At 40.9% G+C, this 16,650-nt stretch overlaps 2 protein-coding genes across 2 annotated transcripts; both read left to right on the top strand.

Annotated features, from left to right (window-relative positions):
• The first annotated feature begins 474 nt into the window (after positions 1-474).
• Positions 475-2,365, top strand: LOC108926096 (E3 ubiquitin-protein ligase RNF182-like). The gene is made up of 2 exons (XM_018738578.1): positions 475-1,232; positions 1,346-2,365. The coding sequence occupies exon 2, from the start codon at positions 1,550-1,552 to the stop codon at positions 2,270-2,272; it is 723 nt and encodes a 240-aa protein (XP_018594094.1). The 5' UTR covers positions 475-1,232; positions 1,346-1,549; the 3' UTR covers positions 2,273-2,365.
• A 5,544-nt stretch (positions 2,366-7,909) lies between these two features.
• On the top strand, positions 7,910-9,367 carry LOC108926005 (probable G-protein coupled receptor 141). Its single transcript, XM_029250678.1, has 2 exons — positions 7,910-7,989; positions 8,342-9,367. Exon 2 carries the CDS (start codon positions 8,357-8,359, stop codon positions 9,230-9,232), a length of 876 nt encoding a protein of 291 aa, XP_029106511.1. The 5' UTR covers positions 7,910-7,989; positions 8,342-8,356; the 3' UTR covers positions 9,233-9,367.
• Positions 9,368-16,650: the final 7,283 nt, after the last annotated feature.

The raw sequence follows: 16,650 nt of genomic DNA, 5'->3' as shown, positions 1-16,650 counted from the left end.
TACAAATAAAAATGTGATGATGTAAAAAGTAGACCTAAATGAATACCATTTAGTGAGTAATATAATGCAGAGTAAGTAAATTATAATTAAAAGTAAATTCTAATGCCATAATAAGGACTGAATAAGGACATAGTGAAAAGGCAAGTACATTCCAACATAGAAGGATCCTCCTCAGAGAACCCAAGAGTCCCACAGAAAAGGTTGACTGTCCTGTTACTTGCACTGCCATGGGGTGAATCCTTGCACCATGTCTGAAGAACTTTCTCGAAATCCACCTTCTTCTGCCCCAGCAATTGAGTGCTGTTCTGTGTCGCCTGGGTACTGCTCTTTCTTATGATGAGTGCCCTACTCTTCATGTGCACCATCATTTGCCACCGTTGAAGCCCATTGGTGGTGCACGTGCTTGATGGAGCTTCCCAGGAAGGCATCTGCACATTCAACCTCAATCAAGGCTCCCTGGAAACTATCAGGAGTAGCAAGATTAAAATGTTGCTGGATCTGATCCAGTATGAAGGCTTTGAAGCCAGGGTCTGGGTCAGGTTTGGCTTGGGTCATGCGGTATGCTGGTGGTGTATTAGGGATAGGACTGGCACCCCAGGAATTTGACATACACTGCCAGAACTGACAAGTCCTTTTCTCCTTCATAGTGTCTGGATGTCACACGCCTGTGATAACAGTGATGCATTTTAAACTGCTTGAATTGAAGCTGTATGGTGTCAGTCAGCACCAACTGCTTGCTGCCCTGCTTAAATTTGATGTAAATCAGTCAGGGAAGTCAACAGGATGAAAGCTTATGATCAGTTGCAGGCATCAGTGGTTTGTCATGAATGTTGGGTCTCAGGGGGTGATCTGCTTCCTGGTGCCTCTGCACCCTCCTCAAGGTGCTCGTGCAGTTCTAGCAACTCCTGTCCTAGTAATTCCAGGGTGCCAACCATCTGTTCCTATAGAAGATTAATATTGCACATTAGCTCTTGATCCATTCAGTTAATGGTCGAAGTTTACTTCTGTCACCACTGTAATAGACACCACACCTTAACTTCGCTGTCAGCAGTAGTGTTCCAGAGGAAGGGCCACTGACTACTCTGGAAACACTTATTTCATTGTACCATGACGCATCTCAACAACAAACTTGACTTGATGTGGACACGCACTGCACACAGTGATTGGATGACAGCATTCCAAGAAGGACTGAAGCTGTTCTGAAGGCAAAGGATGGCCCTGCTGCTTCTTAGGTCCTTGAAATGAGTTGTATGAAGTGTTTCTATCATTTTGTCTAGCCCTTGTTGGTTGTAATGTGTCAATGCAACAACAGTTGTTTTGTGCTTTCTTCATCTTCTGTCAACAGGGTGCATGAAAGCTTCTACCACTAAATAACACTGTTCTCCGTTGTGGACTAGGACTCTGCTGTGTACTTTGTGATGTTCCCCTGGCAGACACAGCATGTCCTTCCAGACCCAAAGAATGTTGATTCAACTTCAATGGCACAGTAGCTGTTTTTTTCCATTCCACCCACCAGAACTCTTCGATCTCCTATTAAGCCACTCCTGAGATGATGTTGGAAGATGAAGCTAATGAACTCTCCTTGGAGGCACTGGAGTGCAAAATCTGTTTTTGCCTTTATACTCTAGGAGGCCGACGGCCCAAGGTGCTGGACTGCTGTCACAGGCTTTGTGCCAAGTGCCTGACTAAAATTATGGATTTGACTGACATTCAGACAGAAGTTGTTATTTGCCCCTTTTGTCGCTACCCTACCACCTTACCCCAGTCTGTGGGGAGCATCCCAGATGACTGCAACATCATGACAGCCCTGAGGTACAATAGGAGGAATCATGGTGAGAGCACTGTTGCTGATGAACTTCTCCTAAGTCCCAAGCACCTCAGCTCCTTTGTTAACTCCTCCTCATCTTCTTGTCGTGATTCCAGATACGTGGTCATGACCATGACAGAAACAGCCCAAGAGCTAAGCAATCTATATGACACAACCCCTATTCCTTCCTCCTCTAGTCATGACTATTTAACCTCTATCTGCTGGTTCTGGCCAACGTTGAACTGTGCTACAGTAATCTGCCAGACCTCAGCCAGAGTACTGGTGTGGCTGTTTGGGCTTCTGTATATTAGTTCATTGCCCTTGGGGGTCTACTTGCTCATTGTGCAAAGAAAAATGTTGGGAGTACTTTTGATCAGCTTGGTGCCTTCCAGTATGATGATGTTTATGATTTATAGTCTGTGTCAGTGTCTTTGTCAGAAGTTCTGGGACTGCATATCAATGTAGCATCATTGTTAGGCCTCATTTGTTGGGTGTGTTTCATGTATTATTAAAAGGTCAGAATAACTGAAAACTTGACAATTATGGAACAGTGAAAATAAAAGACCTATAAACCATTACTACATCTCTTTTGGACCCACTTCTCTCCAGATCTCCTAGCAGCTTCACGAATTTGAAATTACATCATCTGTCACAATCAGCTTTATTGTTTTGTATCAGGCTCATTTCCATATGCAACAACTTCTGAAATGCATCTTGGCAAAACAAACATACTAACATTTTTATTTTAATAAATTAAAATAACTGCTTCAACAATTGTGTGTGTCCATCTAAAGCTCTATGTTGTGAAATGCACTCTGAGATGTACATCACTTTGGGGAAAAGCATCTACTGAAGGAAAAAATATATCATCTCAACACTTAACTGAACACCAGGATTTGCACTGCAAAAGTACTAGAGTTAACCTCCAATTACATTTAGTGCTATCTTTTATCACACTAGTTATTTTCTATTATATTATACAATTTAATTTCTTTTACATTTTGCTGTGCTTTGCATCACACTAGGGAGTTTCACAAACTGAATTTTGTCAAACGTCTATAATGACATTGAAGGTAAACTGAACTGAATGGACTTGAGTGTGCACCAGACATACAATCACCAGCCATTTTATTAGGTACACTTGCCTTTTACAGATGGACCTCATTCTGGCACAGTAGCTCACAGTAGCTGTGATTCATTATATAAAGCGTGCAGACATAGCTGAGAGGTGAAGTCTGCTTGTATGTTAAAATGAGATGTGTGATTTTAGAGGCTGTACTTTGGGACAAAGTTCCTATTAATTCTTCTTAAGACTATATGTAAATATAAATTAGAATACAGCAACACATTCAACTGTACGCACTCACAGCTGACATCATGTGTTCATGAAGTCCTTCATTTAGTAATGTGTATAAAGCTCAGTTTTATTATACTGTAATAACGGAGGTATCAGCCGGTTAATTAATAGAAGCATAAGGAAAATATTCCTGATTTTGTCTGTCTAGCACATAATTCTCTGTAACTGTGTATGTTGGCAGAGCAAATATATATATGAGAGAATAATTTTAATGTTGTCTCAGATATTCATGCCACCAAAAAATCCCTTTGTTTTGCAAGTGCAATTCATTTCACCATCTAATTTAAAATCTTTACACTGAATTATTTGCTGCTGCAGTCTTTTCCCCCTACAGCAAACAAACTAATGGTGCGTCTTAAAGGTACAAAGATATTATTTCACACTCTGGGAAGCCAAGCTTGGAAAAAGTGTAGAATAGCAATTAGCTGTAAGTAGAGAAGTAGAAGTTCAAGGAGTGAGTGGTAAACAGAGAGGCTTGATTCAGGTTGCAGTGTGAAGAACCATTAATATTTAAACATTTTTCACTACTTTGTTGTTTTACATTCGAATTAAAGTTTATTGACCACAGAAAAGATCTATTTTTGAATTGTGCTTTATTGAGGACACTGACTGCTGGATGTTACAAAATGTGTTCACAGTAAATAAGAGCTTAAATATTTCGTAAGTAAATGGTAAGAAAATTGTGCCAGAAATTAAGCAACGTTCTTTGATTTAATATTTCACATAAAATATTAAACAACCTTAGCAACTTTTTACCGTTATAAATTTTTGAGGTATTTAGTATTTATTTATTTTTTAAAACAAATTGTGCACCAAGGGTTTACCCAATGTGCCAACAGATACTATCTGTGAGGCAAATAGCAAATATCAGCAAAATCAAGCCAAACCATGGACCGTCATTGTGTTGTTCTCGTCACTGGCAATGAGAGACGGAATCTGTGGAGTGGCCAAGTTGTTATCGTATCTTAAAGTAAATAAAATGCAATCTATAGAACATCACATTCCAGCTGACTGTGAAAGGCAGCTAAAACTCTGACCTTTGGTGAGGCATGCGTGGGCATTGGGGAAATCGGCGCCCTACTTCAGTTTGTTGTTACGTCCACAGGGGATGTCCATGTCGGTTTCCCCTTCTCTCTGACATGATTTGGAATCACACCTGTCCCTCAAGTTCAAAGCAACTTCCCAGAGGTTGTAGGAGAACTTGCAGGTGAATTAACAGAACAGATTTTTTAGTGTGATTTTGACAGTGCTCTCTCTTCCTGTTTGCCTTTTATATTTTTGTTTCTTTCTTTGTTTGCGTCACTTGTGTACTGCTGGGGTACTTGTTTGGTTATCTGTTTTTTTTTTCTTCAGGCAGTGTGTAAAGGTAGACTAGTTAGATAGTAACAGAGAGGAGGTAGACCAACTGGCTATGTGGTACAGGAACAACAGTCTCCTCCTAAATGTGTGGAAAATGAAGAAGATTGTCATTGACTTCAGGAGAGCACATACCCACCATCCCCCACTGACCATCGATGGTTCTGCCATAGAGAGAGTCAATAGCACCAAATTCCTGGGGGTGCACATCACCAATGACTTCTCCTGGACCACCAACACTGTGTCACTGGCTCAGAAAGCCTAGCAGCACCTACTCTTCCTGCCGAGGCTGAGGAGGGCAAGTGTGCCGCCACTCACCTTTGACAGGGGGACCACTGAAGCATCCCGACCAGATGTATCGTTGCACGTTATGGGAACTGCAATGTTTCCCACCGCAAAGCGACACAGTGCATAGTGACTACAGCTGCAAAGATCACTGGTACTCCACTTGCCTCCCTACAGGACATCTACGATGCCCACTGTGCCTGCAAGGCCTCTGAAATTGTGGGCGATCCCACATACTCCTCCCACAGCCTCTTCAGCCTCCTGCCGTCTGAGTAAAGATGCAGGAGCCTACGAGCTGGCTCCACCAGACTGTGCAACTGCTTTTTCCCTCAAACATCAGAATTCTGAACTCTCTGTACCACAGGAAGCAAACCTCCCATCCAGAAGGACACCAGCCACTTCATATAGTCTGCAGATATTGAACCTCACTTAAACTGGTTTCCATCACAAGTATAGCTGCTGTATTTCTTTAATACATTCCACATCGACCTACGTTAGGTCACACTAACCCTCTTTCCAAACAATTATTGCACTACTGTTTATTGAACAGATCATGTTGTCATCTATGTCACACCCTGGTCCAGGAGACACACTATTTCACTCCAATGTATGTTTTGAACATATTGTGGAAGTGACAATAAAGTTGACTTTGACTTTGAGGTGGTGGCAGTGAATTTTATTTTTGGGTTTTGACACCTTTTTGTTTCCGGGGTTTGAGTGAGAAAGTTGCTTGTCTAAAAGTGTTACGGTTAGTTAGGGTTTTTCTTTCCGTGGTTTGTTTCTGAATACCCTTTGCATCTGATAAGCTTTTGTAAGGTTTTCTTGTTGGCTGTTTGTTTTGTGCACTTTCATTATTTTGCCTTTCACCAGAACATTAAACACACATTCTTATTTACGCACACTATTCATTGTCCTGTCAATTCATAACCCATACCTTGGTACAAAACTTTATGCTACAGTTTCTCACACCATCCTACACCCCTAGACAACCTTGGGGTCGTAACATTTGTACTTTCACGGGCAGCTCCGACGTTATTCTGTGAGCATAAATCACTGGAACTTCCAAGGGCTGATGAGGACCATGGACTTATTTACTTTTTATGTTTTAAAATTCTTACAGTAAGGCTGGCTTTAGTATTCATCTTGCACTCTTTAGATTGCATTTCGGTCTGTTGAGTTCTCTAGTTTTTTTATAGATTTTGGTGACTTTGGCACATGACTTTACTGTTCTTGCAGTTTCTAGTAATATTCCATGTCACTGGCAATCACTTCTCCTATGCCAGGGCTTTGTGAAACATTCTGAAGCATAAAGCCCCTTTTCCAGTTTTTTCTCTCATTCTACTGTGAATAATGTTCAGCTCTGGAGTTCTTAACTGGGTAAGGATTTATAGATGGCTCATGAGACAGAACAAACAACAGGTATCACTCTTTTTAAGAATGGTTTTACTGGGGATGTGTTAAAATGCTACTGTAACCCCAGTGTTCATTTTATGCTGATGGTTCTCCCTATCAGTTAAGTCACTATGACTCAAAGCATAAAAGTTATAAAAAGCATATGAAACTACCATGTCCCCAGGAGACTATAAGCCCTGCCCCTCACACCTAGACTAGATCAGTGAGAGAATACTTGCCATCCAAGCTCCTGGCCAATCCCAAACCTCTCGTCTTCATCCAGTCTTCTGTGTTCGGCATTCTGAGACACATCTACACATCCCTGATCTTCATGGATTCACAGCACAGGCCCATAATTCACACCTGGCATTTTTCACTAACAAATAAAACCCCACACCTGTACCTTAAACCCCATCTCTGAGTGGTTTTTGGCAGAACATTCTGCCGTAGCATGTATCCAGCAGAGTTTGCTAAAGTAGCAACACAGGAGCATTTCCTGGGAATGCACAACCAGATGCTACAGCAGCTGTCAAAGTCCATCTAGAAAGTTCGTGCCCTCCTGCAACCTGGAGCAGCCACAGGAGCTGACGATCAGCCCAGTCCACTACCAATGTCTCTTTCCACAGCCCTGGTAGTGCATCACACCTTCAACCCCTGTGTGGCCCCACCTTTCCAGTGCAACTGCTTCCCAGAGAAGTGCAAGGCATTCCTGCTGGAGTGTGAGCTTGTTTTCTCCAGCCTGCCATATGTATACATCGTTCCATTGCTAACAACCTCGGTGTACAGCATATGCACCGACCCCAGGAAGTCAGAACCAAAGTCCATCCTGCTCAAGGTGTTAAGAAATGCTATCCACTTGGTCTAATGCTTTTTTCTAGCCCAGACTTACCAATGCAAGTAGGACCCTTTTATTCCTTCACCAGATATTGTGTGGTGTGGGCCAGACGATATGGAAATCACTGGATAGCCCGTCCGTATCCACCACATGCTAAAGGAACTTTACTCACTGCTGACTTCTATGTTGACACAGTGCTTGAACTGCCACTCACATTGTTGGGGAAATCTGGTTGTAGGTTCTGCTCAGGACCTCCTGGAGGCACTGGTCCAGTCCTTCCACACGTCATATACTCAATCTGAAATACTTCACCACTGATCCGCTGAACTGTAAACATTTGTTAAAAAGCCATCATAGGTCTGCTAATGCTGTAAACAATGTAATATGAAAACTGCAAAGATTTCAAAAGAAAATTAGTTGTTGCTATGCTGTACACATAATGCATACCTCATACTTCGAAGAAAATGAGTAGAGGAAATGAACACAGGAGATTTTTTCACATGTACATTTACACTGATTCTTTTAGCAGATGCTTTTCTTTGTTTATGATTGCGAGGAAAATCTACCAAGAAGAGTAAGTGCAGCTGATGTGAAATAAAACAAATTTTTAAGCTGAAATGTGTGCAGCTGTAAACTGTAAAACAACAGGCAGTACTAATAATGGTACTATAGTAGGCATGCTGAACTAGCCAGATTACAGTCTAACAGCAGAGTACAGGCCAGGATTTCACATTTGCAGTCTGAGTTTGTATCGGACAAACAAGTTCCTTGAGTGTGGCTGCAATCTTTACCCACAAGACAAGCACCTCCCCTAGTCTAAGCTGCATGTGAAAATGCTTAGTTACTTCCTCCTCTATCTTCTTCAGATGTCCACGCTTGGAAAGGATACTTCCACTTTACCAGCAAGGCACAGCTCATCCTTTTTTGAACCTTCCTGTGAAGTTTCGCCATTGTCAGGTAATGTAATTTTTTGTTATTTTTGTTTTATTTGTATGGTAAAACAATTTCTTGATGAGGCAGCAGAATTCACAAGTTTTTAAGTGTAGATGAAACAATTTAGTGTACAGCAATGTGCTGAATATCGTGGTGATTTATTTGTTTACTATTAAAGGAGCAATCTTTTTCAAGATGGTCTACCTTCTTGCATTCATGTTTAAAGCAGCACAAAAGCAAGAGTTACTGGCAAACAGAAGCCAAGATTTGCTTGGTCAAATATTGGCATCTGCTAATGGGAAACAAATACAAGGTAGCCCATTTACACACATAATGCTATTTGTCAAAAGTCAGTGTTGTTCTGTTTTCCTTCTAGCCAAGCTTCCTGAATATGGCTAATTCATGGAATAGCAATACCACAAATGATTCTCTGTCAAACACGGAAGAAATTCAACCTGGAATGCAAGCCTTGCTGGTCTCCATGTACACTGTGGCACTGATAGGAGGGACTACAGGAATTGTCTTCATGAGCTTAATCTTGAAGCACCAACACGATAATCTGTCAATCACCAACATTTCAATTCTGAACCTGGTGGTGGCCCATGGCCTTTTCCTGCTCACCCTGCCATTCCGCATTGACTACTACATCACCAACTACTGGCGTTATTGTTTCAGTTTTTGCAAGCTTGTCAGCATTGCTGCCCATACCCATCTGTACCTAACCTTCTTCTTTTATATATCAATTCTGGTGGTGCGTTTTCTCCCCAGCTTTGGATGGAAACCAATGCATTTCCAGTATCCACTCATAGCCTTTTTATTCAGTGCAACAATTTGGATCCTCTTCATGGTCGGCTTCTTCACGCCTCTGTGGATTAAATATGGAAAGTTAAATATCTACAATGAGACAAAGTGTTTTAAGTTCCACACAGAGATCAAAGACCATGTGGTGACCATCAACATCATGATAGCTGCAATTGTACTGGCTGTTGCTTGCACAACTTTAACAATCCAGTGTTTCATACTGCTCAAGATGGTTCGGGCCAACCACTGCAATCTCCTCTCCCAGCAGGAGTTCCGAGCCCAGCTGAAGAACTTTTGGTTCATCTCCATCATGGTCATCTGCTTCCTGCCCTATCACATTTTCCGTATATATTATGTATTGAACGACACAAAAAACCAACAATTGCTGAAATATAATGAGACTTTTCTGGCTATTTCAGCATTGTGCTGTTTGGATCTACTAACGTTCATTGCCGTTAATAAATGAGCTACACACTTAATGTGAGTCCTAACCTGTGGCAGTTTTATTTTGGAGGAATAATGAACAAAAAACTCAAGTAAATAAGCATAATCAACAAGACTGAAGTTGTATTGTTGACAAAGTATGGAAAATAAAGTTTGGACATGGTCAGACCTTGAAGAAATTGCTTTTATAACCACTTCTTGTTTTGAATGACAATGTGGTGCAGCTGTTAAACATAACAATATATTCAGAAGAAATGGAAAATTATAGTGTAATCATTTCTAGCAGTTGAGCATTAACTATTTTGAGTTCTTCTCTGAACCACTATCCTTCAAGAATTATGTGTCTGCATCTAGATCTCTCCATCTGTTAGTGTAACGTACTTATGTATTATTTTATGAGATCTGCATTGCTTTGGAGAATAGCATATGCGCAATGAATAAATGCAAGTGTAAATTATCAGCAGGCAACTTTTATTATTGTTCGTTGGATTTCTGTGTTCTTTAATAGTCCTTGGGTTCTGCAGTCTGCAGTCTAACAACCTCTACTTCCTCTTTTTAACTGACACAAATATTGTCTGGTTTATTTTAGTATGCAGGCTTCCAGAAAGATTGCAGAAAAAGTAAACTTAAAAAAAAAACTAAATTTAAATGTTCAAATTTCACAAGTAATATGTTTACAAAATGGACCCTCTTTTAACTTTGATCAGTGAGTAGTACAGTGATATGAAGGTATGTGTACTTATGTCAATGGATAGATACACACACACTGTCTGAACCGCTTGCCCCATACGGGGTCGTGGGGAGCCGGAGCCTAACCCGGCAACACAGGGCGTAAGGCTGGAGTGGGAGGAGACACACCCAGGACAGGACGCCAGTCCGTCGCAAGGCACCCAAGCGGGACTCGTACCCTTGATAGATACAAAATCAATACACTTATCTCATGTTTTGCATCTCCTGCACCCTGTTTTTTTTACCTCCAGTTTGCAATTATTTATTCCACTTTTCATTAATTGCCCCAGATTTTCATTCATGCAGTGTGGGAAATTAGGTTCTTTCTGGTAGCCTTTGATCAAGCCAGAAGAACCGAATTCCTGCAGTTCTTGAGACTTCCAGTATCCAAAAAACACATTCTGGTATTGAACAAGGAATAGTATTATTCATAAAGATTAATATTCTGAGATTACTGAGTTTTAGGGCTCTTTGTGTTGTTTGTTTTGTAATTTAGGCAGTGTGAGGCACCAGCATTCCCTACACTGCCACCATGCCACCCCATGTACCCCAAGAGTATTTGTATTATATTAAGTGATGTCATAGTGAATTTTCAAGGTTTTCATAATTAGTATAAAGTTTAGCTCACGGTATACTATATAATGCTTGCAAAACGCTAATTTCTCAAAAAGGTTTAAACAGTGCTCACCATAAATAGCACTTAACGTGCCATCACAGAATATGTTGTAGTCTACAAGTGGTCAGCAACATTATGTGATCAGTGATCACATGATTGAGGGTGCAGTGGCGCAGTGGGTTGGACCACAGTCCTGCTCTCCGGTGGGTCTGGGGTTCGAGTCCCGCTTGGGGTGCCTTGCGATGGACTGGCGTCCCGTCCTGGGTATGTCCCCTCCCCCTCTGGCCTTACGCCCTGTGTCACCGGGTAGGCTCTGGTTCCCCGTGACCCCGTCTGGGACAAGCGGTTCTGAAAATGTGTGTGTGTGATCATGTGCTCAATGAACTTATGTGAAATGTCTCACCTTATTTTAATGGCAGGCCTTGGACATGCTAGAAGCCATTTTCTAGCATGGTGTTCAGAAAAAAGGAGAAATAAAGCAATATCTTAAATAGCAATCAGCTTACCCTCCTTCATGGTAAGTTTAACCACTTACGTTTAATAATTTAATGATCTCATTGCAGTTTACTTTGGGTTGTGATAACTGACTCCATTGTTATACAATAACGTAGGACTCAAAGCCACAATTAAGTTATTCTTTTAGTAATTTCAGTGATACATATTGAGGTTTGGAGAGAAGTATTGCAGGGGGGTGTGGTGGTGCGGTGGTGTGGTGGTGCAGTGGGTTGGACTGGGTCCTGCTCTCTGGTGGGTCTGGGGTTCGAGTCCTGCTTGGGGTGCCTTGCGGCAGACTTGCTCTTGCTCCCCGTGACCCTGTATGGGACAAGTGGTTTGGTGTGTGTGTGGTATTGCCTAAAACATCAGAGAGGGGGACAACTTAGTGGTTAAAGCTTCTGCCTTTTGAGCTAGAAGTTGTTCGTTCAGATCTCATCTACTGCTGTCATGTCCTTAAATGGGTAAATGGATGGGTAAACAATTGTAAGCTGTTTTGGAAGAAAGTGTCAACTGAAAATAATAGCAAACCCCTTGCCATGTCTGTCTGGCAGTCACGCTGAGCACATATAAATGCCGATTATCCTTCACCCCAAGTGTCCCGTTTTACATAAGCCCAGCTCATCCCCACCTTTTTGTACAAAGAACACAAGAATCTTGCCAACAGCAGGAGTGAGACCTCCAGTGGCCTCTAAGCCCACATGAAAGGTCCACCAAGCATCCGCTCAAATACACAACCAGTGTAATACTTCAAACTCCTGAAATTAGTATATGAAGCACTAGTTACTGACCTTTCCCCAAAGGAACTGAAATCATTAAGTCTGTGTACTTATACTTATCCATTAAAACAGCTATAAAATTATTTCTGGAACAACTCACCATCAATACTTTGCTCAAGGGAACTACAGGAGGAATGAAGAGTCAAACCTTGGGTCCTCTGATTACTATCTGCTGCTTTGTAAAAACTAAAACTCCTGCTTCCAAGACAGCCGCTGCCGTCCCGTGCTGTGGGTTCCGCACCAGCAACTGAAACTTTATTAATCCCAGAGGGAAATTCACTTTTGGTTATAGTAGCATTCACATATAAAGTAAATGTCATCTCCTACCTGTCCCTGACATACCCAATAATCACTGTCACCTGAGAACTTCTGGAGAGACAACTTAGTGTTGTACAAGGGAGCCAGGACTGTTCATTGAGGAGACCCCATGCTGCACATGGCCATATCTAACACATATGAAGGCAGCTAGATGAACTGCAGTAGGTCAGACAGGTAGTACAGACTCCAGGACCCCATGGATGTGTCCACCTGCCTGGATAAAGCTTCTGCTGTTCCTTCTACCGAGAACCTCCCAATTCAGATAAGCCCCTTGTCAGAGTAACATTCTTTCTGCTGAGCTGGGAAAGGATTTACGGTGTAAACTAAACTGTACAGTAAAAAGTGCTCTTGAGAGCATGTACCTCATTATTACCACTCCAGAGCATGAAACCAGCTTAATGCGCTTCCTCTAAAGCCTTACAGCCGCCACCATCGACTGGCAGCCCTTGTAATCTCCTGTACCCTCTGAAACTCTGAAGTTTTTCAGTTCTCTCGTTTCATCATTTTATTTTCTCTGGATGTGACAGGAAGACTGGAGTTTCACCAAATTCAACTGCACTGCCTACTGCACAGAAAGAGGTGACACAAGGTATCAGTCAAGAGCGGAGAACATTCGAAAGAATCCTACAGAGGCAACTTATTTCTTTTTTTGGCATGTCGTGCTGAAGTGCCACTCATCAGCTTCCGGAAGACTCAGTTCTCATGGGCCCTGGTTTCAGTCTCCATGCTGACAAGTCCTCTTATTGTGTGCCAGACAGTTCTCCAAATTTCAGCTAGCCATCAGTGCTGACCACAGTGTACTTGAAACCATTCCCTCGATGGTTTGCGCAATCAGCTTAACTTTTTGACCTAATTCAAGCCTGCTCATATGAATGTTGCTCTTTTACTATTTATAGACTATTGCTGGGCGGGTCTGGGGGTCGAGTCTCGCTTGGGGTGCCTTGTGATGGACTGGCATCCTGTCCTGGGTGTGTCCCCTCCCCCTCCAGCCTTACGCCCTGCGTTGCCGGGTTAGGCTCCGGCTCGCCACGACCCCGCTAAGGACAAACAGTTGTAGACATTTTGTGTGTGTGTGTGTGTGTGTGTATCGACTCTTGCTGTACTTTTGGTTTTAGTCACAATTTTGGTGCTCAGAACGAACAAAGAGGTTTTCATACTCCCCCTGATACTACTGTGAAACATCACACTTTTATTATTAACCGTCTTTTTCTTCTATCTCATTCTATTTCTGGTGGTAAAAAGAAAGACGTGGTTTGGAGCTGATTGTTCTTTTGATGCAACTACAATGTTTTGCCACTCCCATGATGGCCATGTAATTGCCCCTTCTTCCTTAATTCCATGGCTGGCCTATGTGGCACATGTGATATCCCACACAAACAAAGGGGGGATTTGCTTTAGCCTTCTGAAGAATGGTGTGCTCCTGCATCACAAAGGTTGATGAAGGACTTTGGTCATTTTGTCAAAAATTCTATGTTGGGAAAGCTGAGGAGACCACTTCAGAAATATCACCATCCCCATGATGAACTTTATTTAATGTTGGCATGTAAGAGACAAAAAAATATTTAAAAAATTATGGTTCTTTTCTACATGGGTGAAGACATGGAGAAAGGCTGATGAAAACAGTGTTAGGTTACAAAAGACTCTCACCATTCAACATCCGAGTTTTTTAAGTCTACATTTGGGGTAGAGGTAAAAACAATGAATATTCTTTTATTTTTCATTCTTTTTTTCCTTCTACTTTAAATTAAAAATACATGCAGAAATGACACAGTTGAGAAGACGGACTGCCAAAACACAGCTGAGGCAAGGTTGTGGTTCCCATAATGCAGTGCATCTCACAGTCTCTCTCTTACTTGTTGCAATGTATTTACGCAATTTCTAGAATTTCAACAGGTCTCAGTTTATTGCGTTGAACCAAATGACCGAATGTCGCAGGGTGGCCTGGGTGCAGCACATCGGATAAATAACGATTCAGTTTAATTAACACTGAGTGGTATTAATAATCATGCATGGAATGTGTAAAAAAATGGATATCGGGAGACCAAATAATGGGGGATGTGTGTGCCTGAGAAATGTGTACCAGCAAAATGATGGCGTTAAACAAATACGCTTCAGTAATCTTCTGCTTTTCTCTAAAGTTTTTTGCTCTTGAATGCAGTTTAGTATACTATGAATGGTACCTTGATTTATCTTCTTGTTTATCACTGAGTCTGGTCTCTATTGGCAAAATCTTCCCTGTCTTCTCATTGAGCATCTTCCATCAAGAAAAAAAAAAATTGAAAAATCTGAGGTAACATTTCAGGTTTATTTTTTCCTCATGGTTTCACATGCTTTACAATATCAAGCGACACTTTAATTTTACCTGATCAGCATGATCAAATGCATCTTGAGCTGAGTTTTGGTGGCCTGAAAAAGGTTAAGAGCACAAAATTAATTTAAACACACAAATAGAGCAGTATACGGTACTATAATATTGCAATATAGTACTTGAAACAAATATATGTGGGGACTGGAGCCTTGAAACCTAGAACCCATGTGGCCTATGCAACAAAAAAGCGCTGCAAGAAAAACACTTATGCCACAATGTATGTATTTTCTGGGACGCACTGAAAGCTAAAAAGGAAGATCTGTGGCAGTACATGTACTTGCAGTAGCATCATAGGGTAATTCGGAAAAGTAGTTTATACGTATAGGTAATAAAGCTACTGTAGCTTTACTGATGTTAGTCTGAACAATACCTGAACAATTTATTAATTGAATATGCTATTGTTACTCTAAAATTTGCTACAATTTACAATACACAGCTAAAAGATTGCTAGATATCCACAACTACTCTGAGTCCTTATTACCTCTTGGTCTTTTGCATAAGAAAATTGTGCTAACTGCCGCAAATGCTAAGACAGTTACACCAATGAGTGAATGTATTCCAGCTGATTTTACATAGCCTAATGGGCAGGGGAAAACCATGCTGTACGTTATTAAGAAAGGTACTATTGGTTGAGATATTCTCCCTCACCAGTGTTCAATTGCATAGGATGATTTTGTGCAATTGGCAAATCCACACAACACTCTGTTGCTAGGTAAACATATTGGTTGCCTAGGTGATTTCAATGAGTTTATAGTGCTTTAAAAATGCATTTTTCTCCTTGCCAGTTTTTCTATTTCTGCAGCTTTTCATTTAAAATTTACCCAATTAGGATATCGTTAGTCATTTTATTTTGTCTTATCTGTCCACATTAACATAGTTTATTATTTCTAATGTGGAAAAGAGGTCTGCTTTATGTTGCTTTTCTTCTGTAGTCATACTTTTTAACCCACAATACTGTCTGCATTCACACACACACACACACACACACACACACACAGATTCTACAACCACTGGTTCCAAGTGGGGTTGCAGTGAACTGGAGCCTAACCTGGCTGCAGAGAGCGCAAGGCTGGAGGAGGAGTGGACACATGCAGGATGGGAGGCCAGTTCGTGATAAGCCAACCCAAGCAGGATTCGAACCCCAGACCCACCAGAGAACAAGCACAGGCCACACCCCCCACACCCCGCTGCCCCCCGCATTCATACAGCCTGTTATAAAAATCTATTGAACAAAAAAGTGATTTGAATGAATTTTATTTCAGGTGGAGCAATGTCCTGTCCATTTTACACTTTAAATCAAGAAGGAATGAAGTACATTGTGGAGCAGAGAAAGCATAACTAAAATTATTTTGTAGAAATATAAAATTCAAATGATTTGTAAAAAATGTTAAGGTATTTAAAATCGCTGTTCCAGCAGTCTTGCTCAAATTATCAAAACATATTTGCATGCAATAAAGCCAGCTTTAGATTAATATTGTCATTAGAAACGCAATACATTTGTCAATTACAAGCACAGATGTTGGTTGTGATACTAACATTGTTTTGGTTTGTGAGAAAACAGACTGTGTCATATTTTCAAAATTAATTAAAAAATTTAAACTTTTTAACCTTATCCTGAGACAACTAAATTTAATTATGAACAATGAATTGTACTACAGCATGCGGTTAGATTACACATACATTCTGTTCCAAGGTATTTTCTCTGAAAACAATGACAAAATTTCCGGTGTTGGGATACTGCTCAAATTACAAATACTTTTGCACTAAAGGTTTCAACACCACTCAGAATTTCAAATATGAATGCAATTGCTCAAGGTTACACAGAGGAACTTGTATAATCAAATGTTTACCATCAAACCAGCATACTTGTAGAAGAAGCACTATATGCAATATATTTCAGTTACAAAATAGCAGCAAAAACAAAAAAAACTTTCACAGAGTGACTGTATTCTTAAAGTGTAAAAAAACTGCATATGCAAATTAATTTGCATATATAAATAGTACATGGAAATAGTCATTCCACTTTCTCATGAGTTGTAGCAGTTAGGTTCGAAGATCAATGCAAAGCACGTACATAGTTCTCAGCAACTTAAGCTGGATGATTTAAAGATATAAAATACAGAGACCCTAAAATTTGC

The sequence above is a fragment of the Scleropages formosus genome, chromosome 3 (genome assembly GCF_900964775.1).
Source record: "Scleropages formosus chromosome 3, fSclFor1.1, whole genome shotgun sequence".
Taxonomy (NCBI): Eukaryota; Metazoa; Chordata; class Actinopteri; order Osteoglossiformes; family Osteoglossidae; genus Scleropages; species Scleropages formosus.
This window is presented reverse-complemented; position numbering and strand designations above follow the sequence as displayed.